General features: G+C 39.4%; 1 protein-coding gene across 3 annotated transcripts in view; it reads right to left on the reverse strand.

Annotated features, from left to right (window-relative positions):
• Positions 1-1,489: 1,489 nt before the first annotated feature.
• Positions 1,490-25,520, reverse strand: part of LOC122793047 (serine/threonine kinase 11 interacting protein) — a 1,659,807-nt gene continuing 1,635,776 nt past the window's right edge. For all 3 annotated transcript variants that reach the window (XM_044060719.1, XM_044060720.1, XM_044060718.1), the window contains exon 26: positions 1,490-2,917. In XM_044060719.1, coding sequence (XP_043916654.1) covers positions 2,777-2,917 — 141 coding nt within the window. In that variant the 3' untranslated portion in view covers positions 1,490-2,776. The remainder of the gene's footprint in view (positions 2,918-25,520) is intronic.

A 25,520-nucleotide genomic window follows, 5' to 3' on the forward strand; every position in this document is an offset into this window, starting at 1 on the left:
ATTCATTTACGCAACACTATACATGCTAGAACTAGGACCGATGACTATGCAACACACAATGCCAGAAACCATCTAGACAGACAGAGCTTCACAGGGTTCGAGTCTGAGTGGTCGCAATGGATCAAAAGCAGTCGTAGCACAGAATGCAAACAACTGACTGCTAAAACAGTGCAAATGCCTTCAAGTGTTGCATATTAGCTTTATTCTGATGACCAGTTTGTCTGAATGCAACTAATAAACTTAAAAATAACATCTTCTTTCTTTTCCTAATAGCAATGAAGCAACTGTAGGCACCATGGTGACTTAGTAGTAAGATACTTGGTCTCACAGTATCAGGGTTTGGAGTGCAATCCTGACCTCAGGTCACTGTCACTGTGTGATGCATGTTCTCCCTTTGTCAGTGTTTTTTAGGTACTTTGATTTCCTTCCACTTCCAAAAACAGTTAATTGGCTACACAGAATTGTCTATATATGTTTTAATTACCTTTGCATTTGTGGCCTAGATCATACTAAGAACATGTCTGAAAATGATCTCTTACTTACATGGTTAACAATAAATAAATAATTAAATAAAATGATTTCTTTCACCAGTACATAATATCTCGGTGGTGGGGTAATGTATAAAGCAGGTATTCCTACTGGGGACTGCAAAATAAACTAATTATACAGAACTAACTTGTGTCCTTCTGGGCCTTCTTACGAGTCTGTGTCCTAAAAAATGAACAAAGGTAAAACCTTATTTTTCCACAACACGGGTACAGACTTTATGCATTTTAAGTAGTCCAGTGCAGCCTTAAAAGCATACATCAGTCTGCAAAAAGGTAACAACGGGGAAAGAGAAAAATCTAATAAATTGGAAAGTTGTCTCTACTGCTGATTTTTTTTCTGCTGCACATATCTCACAGTCTGAGAAAATGAGGCCATTTACATACTTGTATGCAGTCTACATAAAATGGATACGTTTGTTTATAAAGCCCCAGATACTAAATTCAAGTTGCTTCATTTCCCCTTAATATGACAGACATTTCATTTTCATTGAGTACATGAAAATTATTCTCTCACTAAGTAAACCTTACCAAAGGTTAGAACTACTTAGAATGCCCCACAGCCCATGAAACAATAAGGCACACTGTTAAATGCTACAGCCACTGTATGAACATGTACATAGGAAATGCAATGAATAAAACAAGGCAAAACTATATAAAGAAAATAAGAGCCTTGCTGGAATGCACTCCGGCCACTGGCAGTATTCCACTGTGTTTAGAAGCATTTGCTAAACAATGTTTATAACATACCTCTCAACTGGCCAGATTTTTGCCTCATATTTTTGGTCTGTTCCTCATAAAATTTTGGTTTTCTTTCAACTCACTGGCAAATCATTGAGGATTGAATTCAGAAAATAGCATACATTTTAGTTTTAAACTTCATAGCCTTCAGAAAATCCATGATAATGTAATACCTGTTATTCTACTAACTTTCTAACTTTGTAAGAGCAATATATAAAAATTGTCCCTATTTTTGGACATTTGCCCCCCCATTATTTATGGGTTTGTCCACATTTCTTGCTCTAAGAGGTTGAGAGGTATGTAACATGGGCCCTGTAATTAAAATCACTACCTCCCATTTCATGCTCTGCGCTGCAAAGTTTTTTCTGCCTTCATCTGACAACTATAAAGCCACCTCAGAGACTGCTTCTGACTGGTGCAGGCAAAGAGATGTGCTAAGCTATAGCCAGTGCTACAAAAACTAAATCAATGGTATAAAACATTAACCATTTAAAGTGGCCTATAGCAAAATGGTCACTGTATAGTCATTTCTTGACAAATAAGAGCCAGTTAGATGGTACAAAAAAGCAGATTTCATTGTCTCTTTGTAAAGTCTAAGCTATACTGCATCTAGGCTCCCCCTCAGACATTCCACCCCATCTACAAGACTATACTGACATAAATGGCATCCCCATACAATGCAAAACGAAGTTCTTATTACCACAGCTCAATAACAGTTGTTTAATCCTGATCTATCAAGTAGGCTCCAAGAAAGTTTACGTCTTGTCTCACTGTTAGAGGCTGGAGAATCCTAATGCACAAATTACCACTCTGTGTAACTGCTTTTAATATGTTAAAATCATACTACTGAATTCACCTACTGATGTTACACTTTGAAGACATATTTTAACATTGGCGTTTGCCTAATGTTTCTGTGATGATACAAAATCTGTGTTGTTTTTTTTTAAAAGAAAAGCAGACTTCAGCTTCTTTGTATTTTAAGTTCAAGGTTTACAGCAATGAATTACAGCTCATTACAAAACACCGCAGTAAACCAAATAATAAGATCTTACTTCTGCCTTTAGGAAATAGAGTTCTTTCCAAAAGATCAGATTATTTGCATCCAGGCAGTTAAAGAACTTTAAATTCTACAGACTTATACACTACCCATGTTGACAACTGATGGAGAAAACAGAGCTATGTGCCATGCCACTGTATGCGTTACTGGAAAACGTTAATGCTACTGTGAGCATCACTTCCAACCCTATCTGCTAAAAAATGTCAGCACTTTTGCCTTGTGGTGTCATGTTTGTTGATGTGTCCAGTGCCCCAACAGAGTCATCAACTCAAACATGCAAGTAGGCAGCCTTGCTGAAAAGTTTCTTGTAGCAAGTCTTTAATGGCTTTTAAAGGAAATTCACTGAAAGACAAATTGGACCAAAACTATTTCTTTGGATGAGCTCTTTCCTTAGCTGTGTCAGCTACATTTTTGCATGATTTTAATTGTTGACTTAGTCAAGAGTTTTGTGGACCACAGTGTTGAAACTGACACTGAACATCTCCTCCCATGGAACTTTAATCCATTCAATCACAGTATGCACCAGGTCTGGGCTTTCTGCTCGCAGATGCCAAATGCTTTCACTTTTTATAGTCTGAAAGAAAAAAAAACAGTTATTACTTTGCAGGTCATTCATTCTGTGCAGGGTGTGTACAACACAGATGATGATTCACAACAAAATATCAAAATGACAATCTATGCAAAATATGAGAGGTAAAACTAAGTGGTAATTTAGCAGCCGAGAATCCTGCTGGGAACTTGGGTTAGTACTCCAGGGCTGATGCAAAGCCACTCAAGACTGGCATGGAGACTTCAGGCCATTCAAACTACAAAGGCTGTAGTCAAATTATACATCTGCACATTTACTGTAGTATAAATGCCATCTAGTGGTATAATAACCTGAACAGTACTAAAGCACAAAAAAAACAACATACATTTGCATCACCATTTCAGATCAACACTTCCAATTAAACAAAGTAAATTAATTTTACATTTATCAAACTGCAGTTGAGTTTCATTACCGAATACTAAACAATGGATGCTAAACAACTCCATATATAAATTGCAATGACTTGTGCCCATATGTCTCCACATACAAAATGCACTTCCTACCCAAAAATCACTACAGCCTTAGCAAAGCAGTATTAGTATTAGTGTAAAAGAGACACTAGAATCACATGAGAATATGTGAATCCAAGCATGAGCCCAAAAGCTATCTAAGGAAGCTTTTGAAAAGAAAATACAATAGAAGATATAAGCACTGGTGCAGATCTCACCATTTCTCAGGGAAGAATCCCTTCAGTTCATACCATCAGACATGATAAACAGGTACTACAAACAACCTCAAAGAAGCTGATGAGAGGATGACCATCATTATCATCACAGGAGAGGCACAAGTCACTCTGATGCTCCCAGACATTTGGTAAGGCAAGGCTTCTAAAATGGGGCAGGTAGCACAGAAAGAAATGCAGTATAAGTAACTCTAGAATGGAAGCTGTGCTCAGCTGGATTAACTGATTAAAATTCTCACTGGTCAGTCAGGACCATTTCAAAGCTTGCAGGAGATGGGTACCAGCTAGAATGTGCAAATCGACATGAAACAAAACTGATGGAAGGTAAAGTGCAGTTATGCAACACTCATTTTCAGATCTCTAAGAAGAGCTCATGAAGTACATTCTAGTTCAGCTGGATTGCCTTCTGCTACTGTCCTGCACTCTGCTAACAATCTCGTTAATCATGTTTTAATAGAGATCCTCTCCTTATTCCTCACTGCCATACTGTGCATGTTGTATAAAGGGTACTAACATAGGCTCCGGTTATTTCCATTGTCAAAGCAAGATACCTGTGAAAAACAAAACCGGCATTAAAGCTTAATCTTTTATGTCTCCTTTGATGAATTCCCAGTCTTCTCTCTATATAAACTTGTGGAATATACTAAACACCCAGAAAAACTTAAAGGAGGAAAGAGGACATCCTTGCTAAAGCAAGCAGTGAAGAGAGACGAAAAAGGAAGACAATCAGGCTGACGTTAGATTCAAATGAAATAAGTTTTACTTATTTTTTGGTCTTTGTTCTTATTAAGCTAAATTTATTCATTTTAGAATTGATTACTTGATAAAAATTCACTAAGGTCAGCATTTTAAATCTGGCTGTTTTTGCTCTACTGCAGAATCTCATGTGTGGCTAACACTTTACTGGTTACATATCAGCTGTACCCGACTCACTGATATTCCTGGCAGTTACAGATGCGCATGCAGACTGCATCTCCAGTTAATAGACACTGTGCTGTCAGCATCCCAATGCATGTATCAGCTGGTTTGTACAGTATCCAGGGGTCTCACAAAATAGGAGCCAGTTTGGGAGGGATGTGCACTGTGACTGTCCAAGCCAGTGAAGGTAGCTCCTGTGTCTGTAAGTGAAGCAGAAGACATGCATGGATGTGAGGGAAATATTGTCAGTCCCAGTGGAGATGTAGGTGTGCATGTCACCATCACGGAAGGGGGGTTAGGGCTGTAACTGAAAAATGCTGCCCATTGCTAGGATGCCAGCAAGAGCATGTGTCCTGTGCTGTCTGCTCAGAAGACACCACCCGATATAGACTTTTGCGCTAGTAGAACTGAACATATGGGTCCTTGTATTACTGGAGAAGTTTGATGGTCAGTTGGCAAGGGGAAGGAAAAGATGAAAAAAAAATAAATAGGACAAAGTAAAAAAATATCCACAATATTCAAATGAGCTTCCTTGGGGGGGGGGCAAGGAAAGAAGCTGATTACACACTGTACTCCTACCATATGTGGGAAGTAAGACTTTTGTCCCCCTGAAAATAACAGATTCAATTATCATTTAATATCAACATTAAGACTTGCTTTAAGGACAACTATGTGCAACCAATTAATACTAAATGCTGGAAAATTGAACATGGTTGCTCTTCTAATACAGGTTAATTGGAATACACAGATAGTGACAGTAAAATAAAACTTACTTAGTACACCTGGAGCAGTTTAAGCCTACAGCTAGGAAAAATGTTCTATGCCATGTAAAGGTGTGTGTGTGTGTGTGTGTGTGTGTGAGTGTGTGAGTGTGTGTGTATCCGTGTGTGTGGTCTTCTCATTGATCCTGCCAACTACCAGCCTTCTCATGATCCAAGTAGCCCATTCATACCCTATGAGTGAGTGACAGTCAGAAGATTCCACTGTCTAGTATGGTATTAGTGTTTTCTATACCCTACATCACACCCCTTTTACAGTCTGTGTGAGTGACAGTCACAAAACTGAAGCCCCTTTCAGTACAGATGCTCCCTCACATGCTCAATGCCTGCAACAGATCATACGTTCTCCTTGGAGTGGGCTCATTTTTAGCCTCTTATGCCGAAGTTCCTTGAACGCCCAACTGCCATTGGGTGGCAGTTTTGCAATGGACTGAGCTGCAATCCTTCAATCCAGGATGGGTGAGCTGAGGTCAACCACTCATTCTTACCTTCCCCACCAGTTCCTGCAGCACCTTGGTAACTAACTGACCCTGAATTGTCTGGAGCACAGTTATGGTTTTATCTTTCTGCAACACTCAGACAACACTATACTGTGTAAAAGTGAACTTCTGTATATACCAGAGTACAAAAGTATGCTATGCAGATGAAAACTATCACTTATGGTGGAATTTCTTATATAACTCATGACAGAGTAATGAGAAGCATATACCTATGTAAATTAAAAAAAAAGATAATTCTATTTTGAAAGATGCTAAAATGACTAACAACAGTCTTATAACTGCTAAAAAGCACAGTGACACAGCACTAGAAAGAATAGTTGTATAAGTAAACTTACGATAACAGCAGATGTTCGAATGATCACTGCTGCATTAGCCTTAGCTATATGGGTCATACACTGCCAAGGATATAGCAACTGGCCATCTTCCAAAGCTGCAGGGCACCTTCCACATGCCAAAACTGTCAGGCAGCTTGAGCGGAGCTGAATAAAAGAGAAGCCTGCTTGCTAAGCTCTTCCGAGCTTTACTGCCATCAGAGAGGGGGAGGCTAAACCCTGACAGGACAATGCTAGGAAGAACAAAAAATAAACAACTACACCCTGGCATGAACAGCACACCAAAATGTAAATACTTAAATAAAAAATAAGGCGGGGGTGGAGGGTAGGAGTGGCTACTGCAGCAGTGATTATTTGAACACCTACTGTTTAGGCTGAGATGGTGCAGCGGTTAGCGCTGTCGCCTCACAGTAAGAGGTTTTCTGGTTCGATTCTCGGCTGGAGCGCCTTTTGTATGGTGTCTGCATGTCCTCCCCGCGGTTGAGTAATGTTTAAAGACATGCAGGTAGGTTTGTGCGTGAAAGGGTGTGCCTTCTTTGAAGGTTGGGCATCGGACTGGCACCTCAGCACCATAAAAATCTGCTGCCGATCATTAGCAGACCGGAGTTCCACTGTGACGATCCCTAACCGTGAAAAGCCGAAAGACATTAGTTTTACTATGTTCATCACACTGATCACCGCTGCAGTAGCCTTAGCTATATGGATAGATTACCTTAGCTAACTACATTTGGGAGGTGGAAGGGGAAGAGTCCAAGAGCTCTTGGAGAATGGTCCATGTAAAGACTGATCTAGACCTACAGAAGGAATCAAACTTATAGTGTTTTTAAAAAAAATATGCACAGAGGACAAAGTAGCAGCTTCTAGAATACTACTAGAATTCAACCCTTTCCAAAAAGCCATAAGTGAAGCTAAAGCTCTGGTAGAGTGGACCTTGACCCTGCCTGGAAAAATGTAGTGTTAAGTATAAAAAAGGTAATAGCCTTAGGACAACCATTTGAAAACAGTATGTATTGACAAAGGTTGTCCCCTCTTATCTTCAGAAGAAAACAACAGATCTGAAAAATTTAGTTCTGTCAAGATAGAACCTGATTTGTCAGTGGACATACAAGGGATGGAGTATCCTTTTCTCCCTCATTTTTAAGATCAGTAAAGAAAATGGGGTAATGAACAGTTTAGCTTAAAGTAAAGTCAGATACCACTTTAGGAATAAAAGCAAACTACTTCACTGAGGAAATAAGATAGGGTTGGCTCACCAAAAGAACATGCAACTAAGATATTGTACTTGCAGAGGTCAGAGCAAACAGTAAAACTGTTTTCCATTTTAACAGCCTCAAGTCAGACAGACTTGCTGGTTCAAATAAAGCAAGTGTTAGCTTCTCTAAAAAAAAATTAAGTTCCCAAGAAGGAGCCACTGTTTTTTTCTTGGATGCCTCTTAAGTAAAACCCCAATCAAAAACATTTTAACATTAGAAATCCTTGATAGAGGAGGATTTGTGGGGAAACATGCTGAAATGATGAATAAATGAACCTTGATGAAAGGTCATAGGAAAGTAGCTCAACACAAATATTGTAAAACCAGAAAACAACTACCCTGAATGGGTGGTGGTTATGTTGTTGGCACCAACTATAAAACCTTGCCCTTTTGCTAGTATATGATTTTTCTATCATCAGGCTTTCTAGCCTCTATTAGTATGTGCTACACAATCTGAGTAAACAAGTGTCTAAAGGGAATTAAGACCCTAAGACCCAGGCAGTCAGATGAAGTTAACTAAGGGATGAGGTACATCAATCACCCCTGATCTTATTTGAGTAGATCCATTATGTGAGGAAGCTTGTGGTAACTGCCCCTGGCCATTTCCAAATTAAAATGAGAACCACTGTTGCCTGGGCCACAAAGGGAGTGAGTACAAGGATCTTTGAAGTTTCCTTCTGAATTTTCAGAAGTGCCCTGGATATTAGTGGAAAGGATGGAAAAGCATACAGGAACATTCTGTTGAGGAAAAAGAAAAGGCATCTGTCTTCCAGGCCTTCTAGCATGAACTCCTGGAGCAAAAGCTTGCCAATTAATTCTTTACAGAACAGGCAAATGAGTCTACTACTATAACTCCCCACACACAGATGAAATCTTGGAAGAGCTCCTGATCTAGTTTGCATATGTAAGAGTCTGCCCTGTCCTGTTCAGCTTGTCTGCCACACAATATTGCTCTATCAGAATGTAGGATGCCTGAAGAGTGAGACTGTGCTGTGAAGGTATATCCCAAGCTAACATGGCTAATCTGCAAAGGGGAATGACTTGGATCCCCCACTTGAAAATGTACCACGACTGTGATATTATCTGAAACACCCTGAAGAGGTTCTGGGGACCAAAGATGATTCAGAGTTGACTGTCTTGACCAGGGTAAACATCTCTTTCACATTTATGTGCTTGCACCTGTCCAAGGTGTCCCACACACCTTGCACTATTACCCCTTCGAAAACTGCACACCAAGCAAAGTCCAGGACATCTTTGATGACTGACTTCTTTGGAACACGGACGGATAAAGGGAGACCCAAATCTAGAGATATTTGCTGTCTCCACCAAGTAATTTTTTTATTGGCAAACCCCGGCACTGGGAGGTGATGTTGATGCTGGGAACAAAGAGACTTCAAATACCATTGTATCTTTTCATAAGGAGTCTTGCTGGAGTTATCTTGAGAATCAAAGATACCATGAAACCCAAAATCCTGAGGTATTCCCTCACAGTGACTGAAGACTAAGTGGAAAACCTTGGAAACAAATTTAGATCTAGATCTCTTTCCCGTGAAAGAAAAGTTTTGTGAACTGAAGTGCCCATCTGATGCCCCAGGAACACAATATGAACATTTGAATGTTCTCTCAGAATCCCAGCTTGTTTAAACAGATCTCTCACCCAAGTGAGAAATTTCTCACACTTTGAAAAAGACTGCAAAGATAATCCAGTCAACTAAATATGGAAAAAAAAAAAAGAAAATGGATACCCTGTAGTCTGCAATGAGTTATTACTGCAGCTAGCCACTTAGTGAACACTCCTGGTGCAGTGGATAGTCCAAAGTGTAAAGCAAAGAACTAATAAAGTGATCCTGACACACAAACCTTAAGAAATGCCTGAAGCCTGGATGAAAAGGAATGAGTTAAGCATCTTTTAAATGAACAGTTCAAAGTGCATTCATAGATAACCGGAACCATGAAACGTTTAAACTTTTAATTTTCACTGTAATATAAAGCTCATAAAAACAAAAACAATTAAAATTATGCAAGTGCAGGTACACAACACAGTGCGAATATACTTTCACCAAACAGCTTCCTCAGGCTAAGAACATTCAGTACCTAAAATTAAGAAAACAAATACTAAAAACCAAGTCACATGGTTCAGCTGTGAATATGATTATGCAACTGTTTAAGATGTGGTCTTAAAGACATAGTTCCATTAAATCCTGTGGGATATGAGCCTTAAACCTGAATATCCATTTTAATTCTTCACAGTGGCGGCTGGTGACTTCAAATCACAGGGGGGCTGCAGGAGACAGCTGAATGGGTGGGGTCAAGGGGTGGGGGTGTGGGTGTGGTCAACCAGAAAGGGGAGGAGCTATGCACAAAACCACAAAAAACTAACTTTAATTAAATACGCTGCCCTGGGTGGCAAACCATCATTATGAAAGTCCAATCAAGACAAAAATAAGTGTAGAAGAATAAAAATATTTCAATGCATTGGCTGCATGACAGCTTACTTAATATCTAGATGGAAACAAAAGGTTGTGAGGCATGAAAAAATAAATTACTTTTTAAATACATTACTGGAATGCCAGTCAAAATCAAGTATAAGAAAAACCAGAAGCACTCAACTCAAACCACTTCTCCTTGCACTGCAGTCCTAATTATAATATATTCAGCTTTATTAAAGTACCAAGTAACATGCTGAAAGTAGAAATCTATGTGATGCCCCACTTGTAAAATGTTTCTTATCCAAAAAGACCTGCTGCCTGACAACTTGTTTCATGGGAAAACATGATAAAAGTAAAAATGAAAAGCAAACAAGAAACAAGCTCAAGATACATTGCTTAAAGGATTACTGTACAGGTTATGGACCACACATGATTGGCATTCTGTTTAGTTTACGGGTAAAGTCTGTAGAGATGACTGGAAGTCTCCAACAAGTGTAATGAGCTTTTTAAAATAATGGAATCCTGTCCTTTAATACCCAAGGCTTATACATTATCTAGTCAGGTATTCTCTGCATGGCAACAACAGAAAGGCTTTCAATGTTGGCAATTCTTTAACAGTATGCTTATTAAAGCTTACTTGCATCTTACGATCTCAGACAAGCTTACCTTATGGTCATTAAAGCATTGCTACTTAAAAACACAGAGCAACAGGCACTTTGTAATAAGCATAAATCAACAGTACAAAAATATGACAGAAACCACACCATTCTGCAAAATCAAGGACAGATGAAAAGCCACTGTAGTACTTATGCAGTGTGTCCTCCCCATCCAAGGTAGATACAACTACTCCTTGCCTTGCTTGGACACATCCAGAGTCACTACATGGGGGAGTGGGGTGCAACAAGCATGTCACAATTTGGAAATCTCTCTGGCTGACTGTGATGGCCCTGACACATTTGTCATACCTCTCAACCTCAAGAGCAAGAAATCTGGACAAAGCCATACACAGAAGTGGGACAAAGGCCCAAAAATAAGGACAATTTTTAAATATTGCTCTAATAAACTTAGAAAGATAATAGAATAGGTCTTGCATTAGTATGAATTTTCTGAAGGGTATAAAATCTGAAACTCAAATGTCTGTCATTTTCTAACTTCAGTCTTTATTGATGTCACTAATTTGCCAAAAACACAATTTTATGAAAAATGGACAAAAGCATTGATGCAAAAATATAAAATAGACACACAATACAGCTGCTACCTGTCAAAGAAGGGACACTTTAATATTAGTACTGCTACCTTGAGCAGCTGACAAAATATAAAAGAATCTACATGCATTTCAAGTAATCTATAACTCTGATTATTACAGTTATTTCTTAATTGTAAACCCTCCATGTTTTCTTCCAAAATTGCTATTTTGCGGAGGGATTATAAGGGGGAAGAGCAACATTTTGAGCCAAAAATTGGGGACAGTTGAGAGGTTGGCTATGCCTAATTCTATAAAGCAATTTATTTGCATGTACCTCTCAACCTGTTAATGCAGTAAATCTGAACAAGGCCAAATATATTGGGGGCACATATAAACAGTACTAAAAATTGCTCTTGTATAAATTGAGACAGTTGATAGAACAGCTCTTACTTTAACATGCATTTTTCTGAAGGTTATGAAGTCTGAAACTTAGAGTGACTTCTGGCAAATCATTTAGGAATTAAAACTACAAATTTTATGAACAACAAACCAAAAATAAGAAGCAAAATCTATTCATTCTTTGAAAATCTGGACAGTTGGGAGGTATAGTTCAGCTGGGCCTGTCTGAGTTTGCTGCCCTTCCCCCCCCTGACAAAATAATGGTTGAATGGAGCCTCTGCAGCCATTCCAATGAACCATTATACTTGGCTATTTCACTCCATTTACCATAAACACTAATGTGCATACTGCTTTACTTCTATGATGAGTTGGACTTCATTTGAAACTTTTATTTTGTATTTTACAGCACAAACACTAAGTCATCTGTTAAACAAAGCAATGCAGTCTCACAATGAAAACTTAGCATTAAAACTTCTCTGCCCTTGAAACTCACATTCATTGAAACAGCATTGAAACCCACATTCAAAGAAAATACATTTTGCCAGTGGCAGATAAAGATTAATTTTGGGCTGTTTTCGAATCATAGGCTCTTTGCATATGAAACATACATGTGCTCTTTGATACACCTTCCTCATTGTACTAAAATTATATTCCTTGTACAATACAGTACACTTGTTACAGGGTGTTTTAAATTTGTTTTGAACATTTTTCCAGTAAGCAATGAAACAAACCATATGCACCCATAATGGCAAAACTGCCCAGTTGAGAACATTTATCATAAAAAGTCTACTCAGACTTCCACAGTCCACCATTATTAGTAAATATACACAATTCTACAGTCCACCATTATTAGTAAATATGCACAATTCCACAGTCCACCATTATCAGTAAATATGCACAATTCCACAGTCCACCATTATCAGTAAATATGCACAATTCTACAGTCCACCTTTATCAGTAAATATGCACAATTCTACAGTCCATTATCAGTAAATATGCACAATCTCTGACGTCAGTCATCTAAATAATTCCACATTAAAGAAATCTGTAACTAATGAAGCGGTTGCTGCTAGCAATCACCTTTATATTTCATGGTTTCATCGAAAAATAAAGTGTCTGTTGCCCCTCAGGAATAAATTGCCTATATTACATTAAAAATGATAAGCTAGTAATAATATTGCAAGAGGAAATGAATGGCAAACTGATAACGAACTCATAGTTAGTATCTTCACCAAGGAGAACATTCTCAGTACGGCAGCATCTACCCCTTGTGGGAGTAGAACCCACAACCTTCTGCATCAAAAGCAAGTACACAGCCTGTTGTGCTATAGTATTAACTTGGCAAAGCACTAAACTTCTATTCCCCTGCAGCTCTCAGTTCCTTGTAAAATCTACTCAATACTCAACTGCATCTCAACTTCGCAGCTCAAGTAAACTGGAAAAATTCGCAGCTCAAGAAAACTGGAAAAAGCCAAAATGTATTGGGGGGGGGTCAAAAGCCCAAAAACAGGGACACATTAAACATTGCTTGTATAATCTTGGAAAGTTGCTAGAATAAAATGTTGTGTTGCCACCATATATTTTACTGCCAAGGTCCCTGAGCAAAAAACAGTCAGAGTAACATACCACTCGCCACATCAGCTGCTTTGTAAAAGAGAGGAAGACTGAAACTTAAATGGCTATCATTTAGTGAATTCAGTTCTCACCATAGCTGTCAACCTCTTAGTACAAAACACCTGGACAAACCCAGTAATGAGGGAATACAGCCCTCAAACTTATTCAGTGAATTCAGTTCTTGCCATAGCTGTCAACCTTAGCACAAAAACCTGGACGAAGCCAATAATGGGGGAATACAGTCCCAAAAATAGGGACAAATTTAAAATATTCATCTTATAAACTTCGAAATTGCTAAAAAAAAAAGGTTGTGCTACTATGTATTCTGAAGAACATGAAGTTGGAAATTCAAATGCGGTCAATTTTACTGCGGACAGTAAAAAAACAATTTTCAGCAGAGACGGGGATTAAAACTGCAGACACATCTTTGTAAAATGGCAGGGCACCAGAGCAAATCCACACAAACACAGGCAGGAGATGCAGACTCCACACAGAAGCCACCCCAACCAAGAATCAAACTAGAAAACCTATAGCTGTGAGGCAACAATACTACCACCGCACCATCAATTATGCAAGGAATTAAACATTCAGAAACCTGAAGTCTGAAATTCAAATGCCTGTCAATTTTACTGCGGACAGAACAAAAACAATTTTCAGCAGAGGCGAGGATTAATACTGCAGACACGTCTTTGTAAAATGGCAGGGCACCAGAGCAAATCCACACAAATACAGGGAGGAGATGCAGACAGAAGCCACCCCAACCAAGAATCAAACCAGAAAACCTATAGCTGTGAGGCAACAATATTATCACTTCACCATCAATTATGCAAGGAATTAAACATTCAGAAACCTGAAGTCTGAAATTCAAATGCCTGTCAATTTTACTGCGGACAGAACAAAAACAATTTTCAGCAGAGACGCAAGGATTAAAACTGCAGACACATCTTTGTAAAATGGCAGGGCACCAGAGCAAATCCACACAAATACAGGGAGGAGATGCAGACAGAAGCCACCCCAACCAAGAATCAAACCAGAAAACCTACAGCTGTGAGGCAACACTACTATCACTGCACCATCAATTATGCAAGGAATTAAACATTCAGAAACCTGAAGTCTGAAATTCAAATGCCTGTCAATTTTACTGCGGACAGAACAAAACCAATTTTCAGCAGGGATTAAAACTGCAGACACGTCTTTGTAAAATGGCAGGGCACCAGAGCAAATCCACACAAACACATGGAGGAGATGCAGACTCCACACAGAAGCCACCCCAACCAAGAATCAAACCAGAAAACCTATAGCTGTGAGGCAACAATACTACCACTGCACCATCAAATATGCAAAGAATTAAACATTCAGAAACCCTTAAGTCTGAAATTCAAATGCCTGTCAATTTTATTTAACATTTTTTAATCAGGACAGTCTGACTTGGAACAAATAAACAATTTTCAGCAGAGGCCCAGGAAGAAATAATGCAGACATGTCTTTCTAACATGGGAGGACACAAAAGCAAACCCACACAAACACAGGGAGAAGATACAGACCCCACAAAGAAGGAACCCCAGCCAAGAATCAAACCCAAGAACCTGCAGCTGTGAGGCAACAATGCTACTACTACACCATCAAATATCAAGCATTGCAACATTTACAAACCACAGATATTATGAGGAACAGATCAGATCGAATATGAGGCAAAAATCTGAAATTTTTTTACAAATGGTGGTGGGTAGGGAACTCAAGTCTTTAACACCTGCATACAGGGTTCAAGCCTGAGTTATTCCCTACCACACCACCATAAGCACCTGCGGCATTTTCACACACACACACACACACACACACACACACACACACACACACACACACACACACACACACACCAGTAAAACATAAGCACCATACACAAACTCCAGTAAAACATAAGCACCATACACAAACTCCAGTAAAACATAAGCACCATACACAAACTCCAGTAAAACATAAGCACCATACACAAACTCCAGTAAAACATAAGCACCATACACAAACTCCAGTAAGGTAAAACGCACCATACACACAAATAAACATTGTAAATTAAAGGTAAAAAGCACCATACACACAAATAAACATTGTAAAAGCACCTTACCTGAATATATCCAGCTAATTACATCCTTCCCGCGCAATACTGAAAGACCCGCGAGATCCTAATGCTCCTTCCCGACGAGATCCCTAATGCTCCGTCCCGAGTCCTGCTGCTGCTCTTGCAGTCCGGACGCGACCCATAATCCTGGCGAGTCTGTGCACTTTAAAAGTGCACAGACGTCTCCTGTGTCCCCTATGGGGACTGCGGACTACCTTGAGCATGCGCATAGACCCGACAGTAGTCGGGACTACTGCGCATGGCAATCCAATTTCAAAAAAATAATTTTTTTTTATTTTTCATCATTTTTCTTTCTATTTTTTATTTTGAGGGGGCTGCAGTCCGGCAGCCCGATGCCACGAGCCGCCCCTGATTCTTCATATTCTATTATTTGTATAATGTCACCCCCTCTCAATTGCTTTCCTTATTAATTTAAAGATAGATTTGCTGCATTGCTGGCAACTCATTAATCTTAGTTGCTCCTTTTGTTATATTGGAATGATGCTTGCACACTTCACCGCAATAGAAACACAATTACATGAGGAAGTGGAAACTTACTATACAGAATTTATTTCTATACAGAATTCAATGGACAAACAAGGCTGCTATTTGAATGTATAGACAAAATAAATTATTATGACTGATGACATATAGAAACAAAAAAAGAAAATTATTATGGGACATTCGTGATTTCAAAACGGGCAATGGTTTTATGTGGCCCAACAGAAAAGCACAGAAACATAGTAATTACACCCGCTCACAAAACATAACCAGTAACAATGACTTCAACCAAAACAGGACCTATACACACCCACAGATTGAGGCAAATATGAATGAAAGCACTACAGAACAAATGCATCACAAAACTATTATTGATGCAAATAATGTTACTGCGCTCAACCCCCTGGATTTTACGATTCTAATGGAAAATCCTTTACTAGTGTTACAACCACGTTCCAGGAAACAAAGTTTTCAGCAGATACAGCACCAACCTATTACCCATCAACCACTTATGAGAAGCCAAATAAAAGCATAATAATAAAATATCAAGAAAGAGAGCCACAACTTTTAATGTCTACACATGGAACACCATCGAATTGGCATGAGACACAGCATCAATCTTCAGAAACTAGTTCTCACCAGATATTTAATACTTCTAAAGATAGTATTACCTTACAAGAGTTAAGTGTTTTATCAAAAGGTCTGTCATTCATTCTGTTACAATGGATTGACCTTGCACAGGACATAACTGAATTAAAACACTTCACAAGGAATTTAAATCTAAAAATCATGTTTGGTAAAACCAATAGTCATTTACATGACTTAAAGAGAACTAGCACATTTACACCTCTACAGATTCCTATTGTTTTCATCATTTGAAAAAGCTGTGGAAAGAGAATTATATCAATTAAATCAAAAAACAATAAAACATCATTTTTACAACCTAAAGTGAACAAGAAAGTACAGTTGTGTACACTTACTATAAATGTAGATGTGCAAGTGTATTCACTGTTGCAGTCATTACATTTGGGTAATCTGCTGGCAGGTTGCCCTCAGTCAGCCTGAATTCCAAAGTATTGGGTCCTGCATCGGTTGCTGTCTCCTCTTCCATGATGTCAGGTGGTCAGGGGTATAAAACATGCAGCCGACGCCATTTCCTTTAGTTTTTCTTGCCCCAGATGTCAGGTGCCCATTAAAAAGGTAGCCAAAAATATATATATATATATATATATGTATATATACATGCATCAATATAAACTTTACCTTCATCTACAAGCAAATACACCACATAGGTTATAGAAGATAGAGAAGGAAAGATAAACTCCAGAATGACAGGGGGATGGCGGGTGGGTAACCTGGACTGCAAAAGTCAATACACTTGAACATCTACATTTATGGTAAGTGTACACAACTGTACTATGTTCTTCATGTTTCACTGTTGCAGTCATTACATTTGGGTAGAATCCCAAAAATGTGGTTGGGAGGCTGGCGCTAAACAGCATTAGGTGCAGCTATAAGGCCCTACAGAACTGCAGTGGCAAAGCCTGCCCTGGACTTAGAGTAGAGAGGCAAATGATAATGCTTTGTAAAGGTGTGAACAGAACTCCAAGTAACAGCCTCTAGAATGTCTTTGGTTGGTACTCCTCTGAGAAAGGCTGCTGAAGTAGCTGCAGCTCTGGTGGAATGAGACCTAATTCTCTTGGGCACAGGTTTACCATGGTGTAAGTAGCAGAAACGGATGCAGTGGCTTATCCACTTTGAAATTGCCTGCTTTGAAATAGCCTTTCTTTCTGATCCTGCAGCATATGTCACTAGAAATTGTTCAGTTTTTCTTAGAGCTTTAGTCCTGCTCAAGTAGAATCTTAGCTGTCTGTGTACGTCCAAGGAAAGCAGAATTCTCTTTCCCTTGTTCTGCAGATTTGGATAAAAGGTTGGCAGATAAATTGTTTGGTTAAGAGCCACACTGGAAACCACCTTAGGCATAAATGTTGGATTTGTCCTCAGAGACACCCTGTCTGGGTAAAATATGATTAAAGGCTCTACAGCCATGAGGGCCTGTAGCTCTGAAACCCTTCTTGCTAGTAGCAGAGCTGTTTTCCATGATAAGAACTTTATATTAGCAGTAGCAGCTGGTTCAAATGGGGGCAGAGTGAGCTTTTCCAACATATAATTGAGGTCCCATGCAGGTAATGGTGATCTTCTAGGAGGCCTTACATTTTTGGCTCCTCTAAAATACTGCTTTGGTAAAGGATGAGAAAAGATTGGTGGCTCTGTATTGTAATGAGCCGAAATGGCAGAGGCATGGAATTTAATTGATGAGAAAGATAGGCCTTTGTCGAGCATCTCAGTTAAGTATTGTAATATCTGAGGAATATTTGGTTCTGCTGTATCAGTTCCTTGTGCTTGATTCCAAGCACAGAATCTCTTCCATTTATCAGCATAAGATTTTCTAGTACTAGGCCTTCTGGCTTCCAAAATATCATCCATCACAGCTTTACTGAGAGGTGTTGTTTGTATAACTACATGATCAGCCATGCTGCCAGGTTCAGTGTCTGGAGTTGATTGTGCAGGATCTGATTGTTTTGCTGGGACAGTAGTTGAGGTCTTTGAGGTAAGGTCCAAGCTGGGTATTGAGACAAGTTCCTTAGGACTGGGTACCAATATTGGCGGGGCCAGTCCGGGGCAATTAGTATCATCTTTGTTTTCTCTTGTCTGATTTTTAGGAGGACCTTGGGAAGAAGAGGCAGAGGAGGAAAGATGTAAACTGATAGGTTTTTCCAACTGAAGGATAGGGTGTCCACTTTCCATGCTTGTCTGTGATAACTCCTTGTGCAGAATCTTTTCAATTGATAATTTTGAGGAGAGGCAAATAGATCTATGTCTGGGCTCCCCTATTAAGACTTGTGGATTTAGTTTCCACTCGTGAGGATCCATAAGGTTTCTGCTTAAATCGTCTGCCAGAGTATTTTGCTTTCCTGGCAGGAATTGAGCTTGAAGATGTATTTGGTAGGTCAAAGCGGTGTCCCACAGTGCCATGGCTAATCTGCAAAGGGGGTAAAAGTATGTGCCCCCTTGCTTGTTTATATACCACATGACCGTGGTGTTGTCCGTCTTTATCAGTAGTTGTCCTGGATGAAGTAAGTCCTTGAAGGCTGTTAGGGCATTTTGAACAGCTAACATCTTTCTGGTTGATATGCAGATGCATTTGTTTTGGGGTCCATATGCCCTGAATGCATCTTCCTGTCATGTGGGCCCCCCCAGGCATAATCTGATGTGTCTGTTAAGGTTTGGCTGGCAGGGGATAGAGTGAAGGCCCATCCCATGTTTTGGTGACATGCCTTTGCCCACCATAGAAACTCCTGTTGTAGGCAGGGAATGAGAGGAATCATTGTTTCCAGACTGTGAGAATGTTGACTCCATAAACTTTTTAGGTACCACTGAAGTTTCCTCATATGCAGTCTTGCATATGGAATCAGTAGGATGCAGGATGCCATAAAGCCCTAAGCCTGCAGAATTTGTCTTGCAGATAACTGGGTTTTTGTTGCCATCAGTTTGAAGTACGTAGTCAGTTGCCTTTGCTTGTCTGGCGTGAGGTAAGCCATCTGGGCAGTTGTATTCAAGCTTGCCACTCAGGAATGTTATCTTTTGAGAGGGTACCAGTTGTGATTTATTTTCATTTATTGTGTACCCTAGGCATGTTAGAAGCCTTTTCACAAATGCCAGGTGTCGAAGAAGAATGTCCTTGTTCTCTGCTTGAATGAGCCAGTTGTCCAAGTAAGGGTATATTTGTATACTTCTTTGTCTGCCAGACACTTTGTAAAGACCCTGGGCACAGCAGATAAGCCAAAGGGCAGTGCAAAGAATTGGTAATGCATTAAGCCAGCCTTGAATCTGTGGCATCTTCTGCACGATTGTCTTATTGGGACATGCAGGTATGCCTCTTTTAGGTCTAATATCACTAGCCAAGCATTCTTGCCCAGCATGGGCAGAAGCTGCTGCAAAGTCAACATTTTGAATTTTGGAATGTCCAGATATGTGTTCAAAATCGATAAATCCAGTACTGGCCCCCAGGCTTTGTCTTTTCTGGGTACCAAGAACAGTTTTGAGTAAAAACCTTGTCCTTTTTCCTGTTCTGGTACTGTCTGAATGTCCTCCATATCCATGAGGGTCATAACCTGTTTCTGTGCCTCTGCCCATTGATTTTTTGGCAGATCTGGTCAACCATTTGCTATTGGCAGAGTGTGGAAATGGAATCTGTATCCACTTGTCCTGGGTTATTAACTGCCAATTTTGAGCAAAAAGTGCTAATTTCCCCCCTAAGGGTGCTGCCAAAAGATAAGTGCTTGGTGTAGGCAGAGGGAAGTCACTGGGACTGTTTTCTGTAGATTTGCGCTTTATCTCCTCCAGATTTGGAGGTAGAAGCGCCCCATTGCTTTGACCTGTATGAATCTTGCGCCTGGTATCTGGAACCCTTAGGAGGTCTGGATTTGCCCCTTTGAGCTCTGTCTGACACAGGAAAAGACCAGTTTTTTGTAGGCCAGTATCTACTGAATCCTGGTGGCTGCACTTGTAAGAAGTCTTTAACAGTTTGCATAGACTTAGCTTTGTCTTCCATTTTCTTTAAAACCTCTTCTGCCTTAATAGCAAACAGAGTATCATGCTGTAAAGGTGCATCTAGCAATTTAGCTTTAACATGATCAGGCAAATTTTGCTCTTTTAGCCAGGCATGCCTCCTAATCACAGATCCAGTAACTGCGGCCCTGCAGGAGGCCTCTAAGGAATCAAAACCACATTGCAAAGTACGCTCTCCAACCTGTTCAGCTGCATGCAATAATTCCTGCAATTCTTTATTTTCTGCACATTCAGAAATTAACATCATTTTCTGTTTCAGCAATTCCATAACATGTTGTTGATACTTAAGCATATGAAATTGACAGTTTAAGGCCCTGATTGCCAAGGTTGCAGATGTATAAACCTTTTTTCCCCCATCTGTCCAGTGCCCTTGAATCTCTGTCAGAGCGGGTAGGATTTTTTGCTGTTGAGGCCTTAACTCCCTTTGGACCCTGTGAAATAGTTTCAGGATCAGCAGCAGGGTTTCTAAATAAGAATTTATGTGAGTCAGGGACCCTGTAATATCTGTCAGGCTTACTGGGAGCCGGAGGTAAGGAGTCAGGGGTTAAGCTTGACTCCGAAATCACATCATCCACAATGTCTAAAACAGGGGGAATGGCTAAAGGCCTGTGCTGAGGGAGAAGGAGGAAATCCTGGAGCCTCTTTTTTTGATTCTGAGAAATCTTGACTCTCCCAATGAAAATGCTCCCTCAAAGTGTGCAAGGTTTCTCCAAAAGAATAATCCTCAGGAGGAGATGCAGATGGTATAGACTCCTCTGCATCAGATTCCTCATAGGGAGGTATAGATAATTCCTGATCAGAAGAGGAATCAGAAGAAATAAAAACCTGATCTGAAGATTCATAATCAGTGTCCTGCCTAGGCCTCTTATCTGGAGGGGGATGGGTACCCCTGATCAAAATAATAAGGTCTTCAGCCATTTTGATCATCTGTTTTTTTAGGCAAAGAGGCCTGTGCACGTGGCTCATGCGTCATTTTTTAGTTTTAGAAGTTGCTTTTGCCTTTGGTTTTGCAACTGTCGTCGGTTTGATATACAAATGTTGAGGTCTGAATACACCCTCAGAAGCCGGTGCCTGCTCAGCGGCTCTGGACCCATCCGAGGGAGATACATCCGTTGGTCCAATACCTTGAGTATCTTGCGGCATGCCGGACTCCACATGGGTGTCGGTAGAGGCCTGCAACTCGAAGGTAGCGGGTATCACGGGCTGCGAAAGCGCCTCACTGAGTACAGGTGAACCGGCGACTGGCTTAGAAGAAGCTTTCTCGTCGGTTTTGGATCTAGACTGCCTTTCTCTGTCCTTTTCTTTGCGTTTTTTGTGTACTCCGGTAGTTGGATTGCTATCCGACGATTTCTGGGTAATTAAATCTGTTTCCAAAACACTGTGAGCCAAAAATATACTGACGCGTAATAGTGCGTTGGTTAAATCTAGCAAAAAAATGACAGCCAGGCACGTTGTGATCAGGGCCTAGGCATGGAATACAGTATAAATGGAAATCCTTATGAGGTATTTGCTTCCCCCAAGTAATACAATTATTAACTTTTTCTGACATCGGTATGGAGCAAGAAAAAAGTTTCCCCAACGGGGTACTTAGCTTTAGTGAAGACTTTGGTTCTGAAACTCAAACTCGAATATTTCATTAGTCGGCTGACTGGCACTTGCGAAATGCTTCTGCTTTGGGCACTGCATGGCAAGAAAGACTAAAGAAAATGGCGCCGGCTGCATGTTTTATACCCCTGACGACCTGATGTCATGGAAGAGGAGACCGCAACCGACGCAGGACCCAAGACTTTGGAATTCAGGCCGACTGAGGGCAACCTGCCAGCAAATTACCCAAATGTAATGACTGCAACAGTGAAACATGAAGAACATCTAGCCTTACAAGCTTTAATGGATAATAAAGATATCATACTTAAAAATGTGGGCAAGGAAGGTGGTGAAATTATGGACAGTGCATTAAAAACAAACTATGTTTAAATTACTGAACTCTGACAACTATAAGAAAATGAATGTGACTGAACTTATAGAAATTAAGTCTCATATACAGAAAACACTTGACACTATGCTTGATGAGCACCACATAGAGATACACTTGTTTGATTATTTTAAGACTGAAAACCCCAAAACACCTGTTTTTACGGAATACCAAAAATACACAAGAACCTTGCATCTCCTCCTATGAGGCCCACAGTTTTGGCTCGTGATTGGGCTACTGAATATCTCTGCATATCTGGACCAGCAGTTAAAGACTTTATTTGGAATTGGAGTAATTATTAAGGATACAGCAGATTTTTTACAATAACTACATTACTGGTCAGCACAAAAGAACTGTAATGATGATTTATTTTTTGCAACATTTGACGTTGACTCACTTTTGACCGTTATTCCAAATGAAATAGGAATCCTTTCAGTTAGGAAACATCTACATGGGCATTCAGACTACTCACCAACAAAATAGATCTTATATGTGAATTGATAGATTTAGTTTTAAATAACAATGTGTTTTTATTTCAATATAAGATGATATATAAACAAAAGAAGGGCGTTGCGATGGGTACATCAGTAGCAAACACATATGCGAACATGGTAATGCACCAATGGGAAAAAGAACAGTTTATACATTAATATTAAATTATATAAATGCTTCAGAGATGACCTGTTCTTCATTTGGAGTAGCACATTAGAATTATTTAATAATTTTAACACACACACACACATATATATATATATATACACACACATATACACATATATATATATATATATATATATATATATATATATATATATATATAAAATATATAAAACTCAAACCACTAATTTTTTATGTTCCAAAAGATCACCATTAAGTATACATTTTCCTGACATTACAATCTTTAAACAGCTTAATGGAGAAATAAGAACAACTTTATGTAAAAAAGCAGTAAAAGCTATTACATATTTACATAGGACAACTAGGCACACTCCACACACACATATATATATATATATATATATATATATATATATATATATATATATATATATATATATATATATATATATATATATATATATATATATATATATATATATATATATATAGACATCTATATATATCTATACATATCTATATATCTTTATATATATATATATATATATAGATATATATCTATATCTCTATATATCTATATCTATATATATATATATATAAATATCTATATCTATATATATATATATATAAATATCTATATCTATATATATCTACATATATCTATATCTATCTATATCTATATATATATCTACATATATCTATCTATATCTATATCTATATATATATATATATATATATATATACATACACACACACACACACACACACACACACACACACACACACACACACACACACACACACACATTTTACAGAACCAGTTCAAGAGGGTAGCAAGACTTAATGCATACGAAAATGCAATTAGAAGACATAGCACGGCCACGGTGGTGCAGTGGTTAGCATTGTCACCTCACAGCAAGAGGTTCTCCGGTTCGATCCTCAGTTGGGGTGCCTTGTGCGTGGTTTCTTCCGGGTGCTCCGGTTTCCTCCCACATCCCAAATACATGCTGCAGGTGGATTGGACACTCTAAATTGGCCCTAAGTGTGAGTGCGTGTGTGCCTTCTGTGGAAGGTTGGGCGCTGGGCTGGCAACTCAACACTGTAAAAATCCACTGCCAATCATGAGCGGACAGGTGATCCGCTGTGGTGACCCCTAACCGGGAAAAAGCCGAAAGAAGAAGCAGCAGCAGCACATGATTTTTCACAAAGGGGCTATAAAGTCACTAACATTCAACAAGTTCGAAATGACATAAATAAACATCAAACAGAGATGCAACCTTGCTTTTGAGCCTATATGCCAAGATTTAATCACCCTAAGAAAACTCTCAGATATACTATTACATTCAGTGACAACACTCCAATAATACAAGAAATAGTGAACAGATATTGGCCAATTCTAACAGAAATTCCTGATCTTACTCATTTAATTGAACAACAACACAGACATGCTCATAAAAGACAGAAACAAATGAAAGAATATGCTCTGCTATAAGGAACAACCGTTTAGTTTAGAACATTTCACTAGTAATAAAAGAGGGACATTTCAATGTAACAATTGCAATGTAACAATCGCAAAGGCCTTCAACGCCATTCCCCATTTTGGTATTATACATAAGCTCACCAGCCTGAACATAAACCCCTATGTCACAAGATGGGTTGCCAACAGACTCACGGACAGAACCCAATGGTGAGAGTTGCGGGAGCTAAGTCCGACTCTAAACCGGTTTACAAGTGGTGTTCCCCTGGGCTCAGTCGTAGGACCCCTCCTGTTTGGCATATACTTCTCAAAGGTACAGGCAAGCACAGGAGGACTATGGCTGACCAAGTTCGCAGACGACTGCAAACTAGGGGCTATAATTGACTCTCCGGCTGACACAGACAACCTCCAAAAGGGTCTCACTGAAACGGATACCTGGTGTCAAAATCATGGCCTCAAGCTAAATGTCAAAATGTGCATAGTCACCCACTTTGGAAAAAACAAAGTACCCACAAACTACCACATAGGTGGTAGTCCCCTAAATACGGAAAATATAATAAGGGATCTGGGGACCCAAGTAGATAGTAATCTCTCCTTTGATAATTGCATTGCCAAAGTGGTTAGAAAATCCTTCGACGTGGCCCACCTAATCACAAAAGGGTTCACATCCAGATCAAAAAAGGTCATTGTGCCTCTCTACTCATCAGACCCATCATAGAGTACAATGCCCCATTTGGGATGCACCTTACAAGACACCTGCAAAGTACAGTTGTGTACACTTACCATAAATGTAGAAGTTCAAGTGTATTCACTGTTGCAGTCATTACATCTGGGTTATCTGCCTGCAGGTAGCCCTCAGCCGGCCTGAATATCAAAGTCTTGGGTCCTGTGTCAGATGCTGTCTCTTCTTCCATGATGTCAGGTCGTCACAGGTATAAAGCATGGAGCCGAGGCCATTACATCAGTTTTTCTTGCCCCAGATGTCAGGTGCCCCCATAATGGGAAGCAATTATATATAAGGTTACACCTCCAACAAAAAGCAAATGCACCAGAAAGCTGAAATACACTAAACAAGCAGAAAGGTATAGCCAAGAGAAGTCAGCGGGCTGGAGGGAGGGTAACCAGGACTGCAACATTGAATACACTCGAACATCTACATTTATGATAAGTGTACACAACTG

Source organism: Protopterus annectens, chromosome 2.part0 (assembly GCF_019279795.1).
Source record: "Protopterus annectens isolate FY-2018-M chromosome 2.part0, PAN1.0, whole genome shotgun sequence".
Lineage (NCBI taxonomy): Eukaryota > Metazoa > Chordata > Ceratodontiformes > Protopteridae > Protopterus > Protopterus annectens.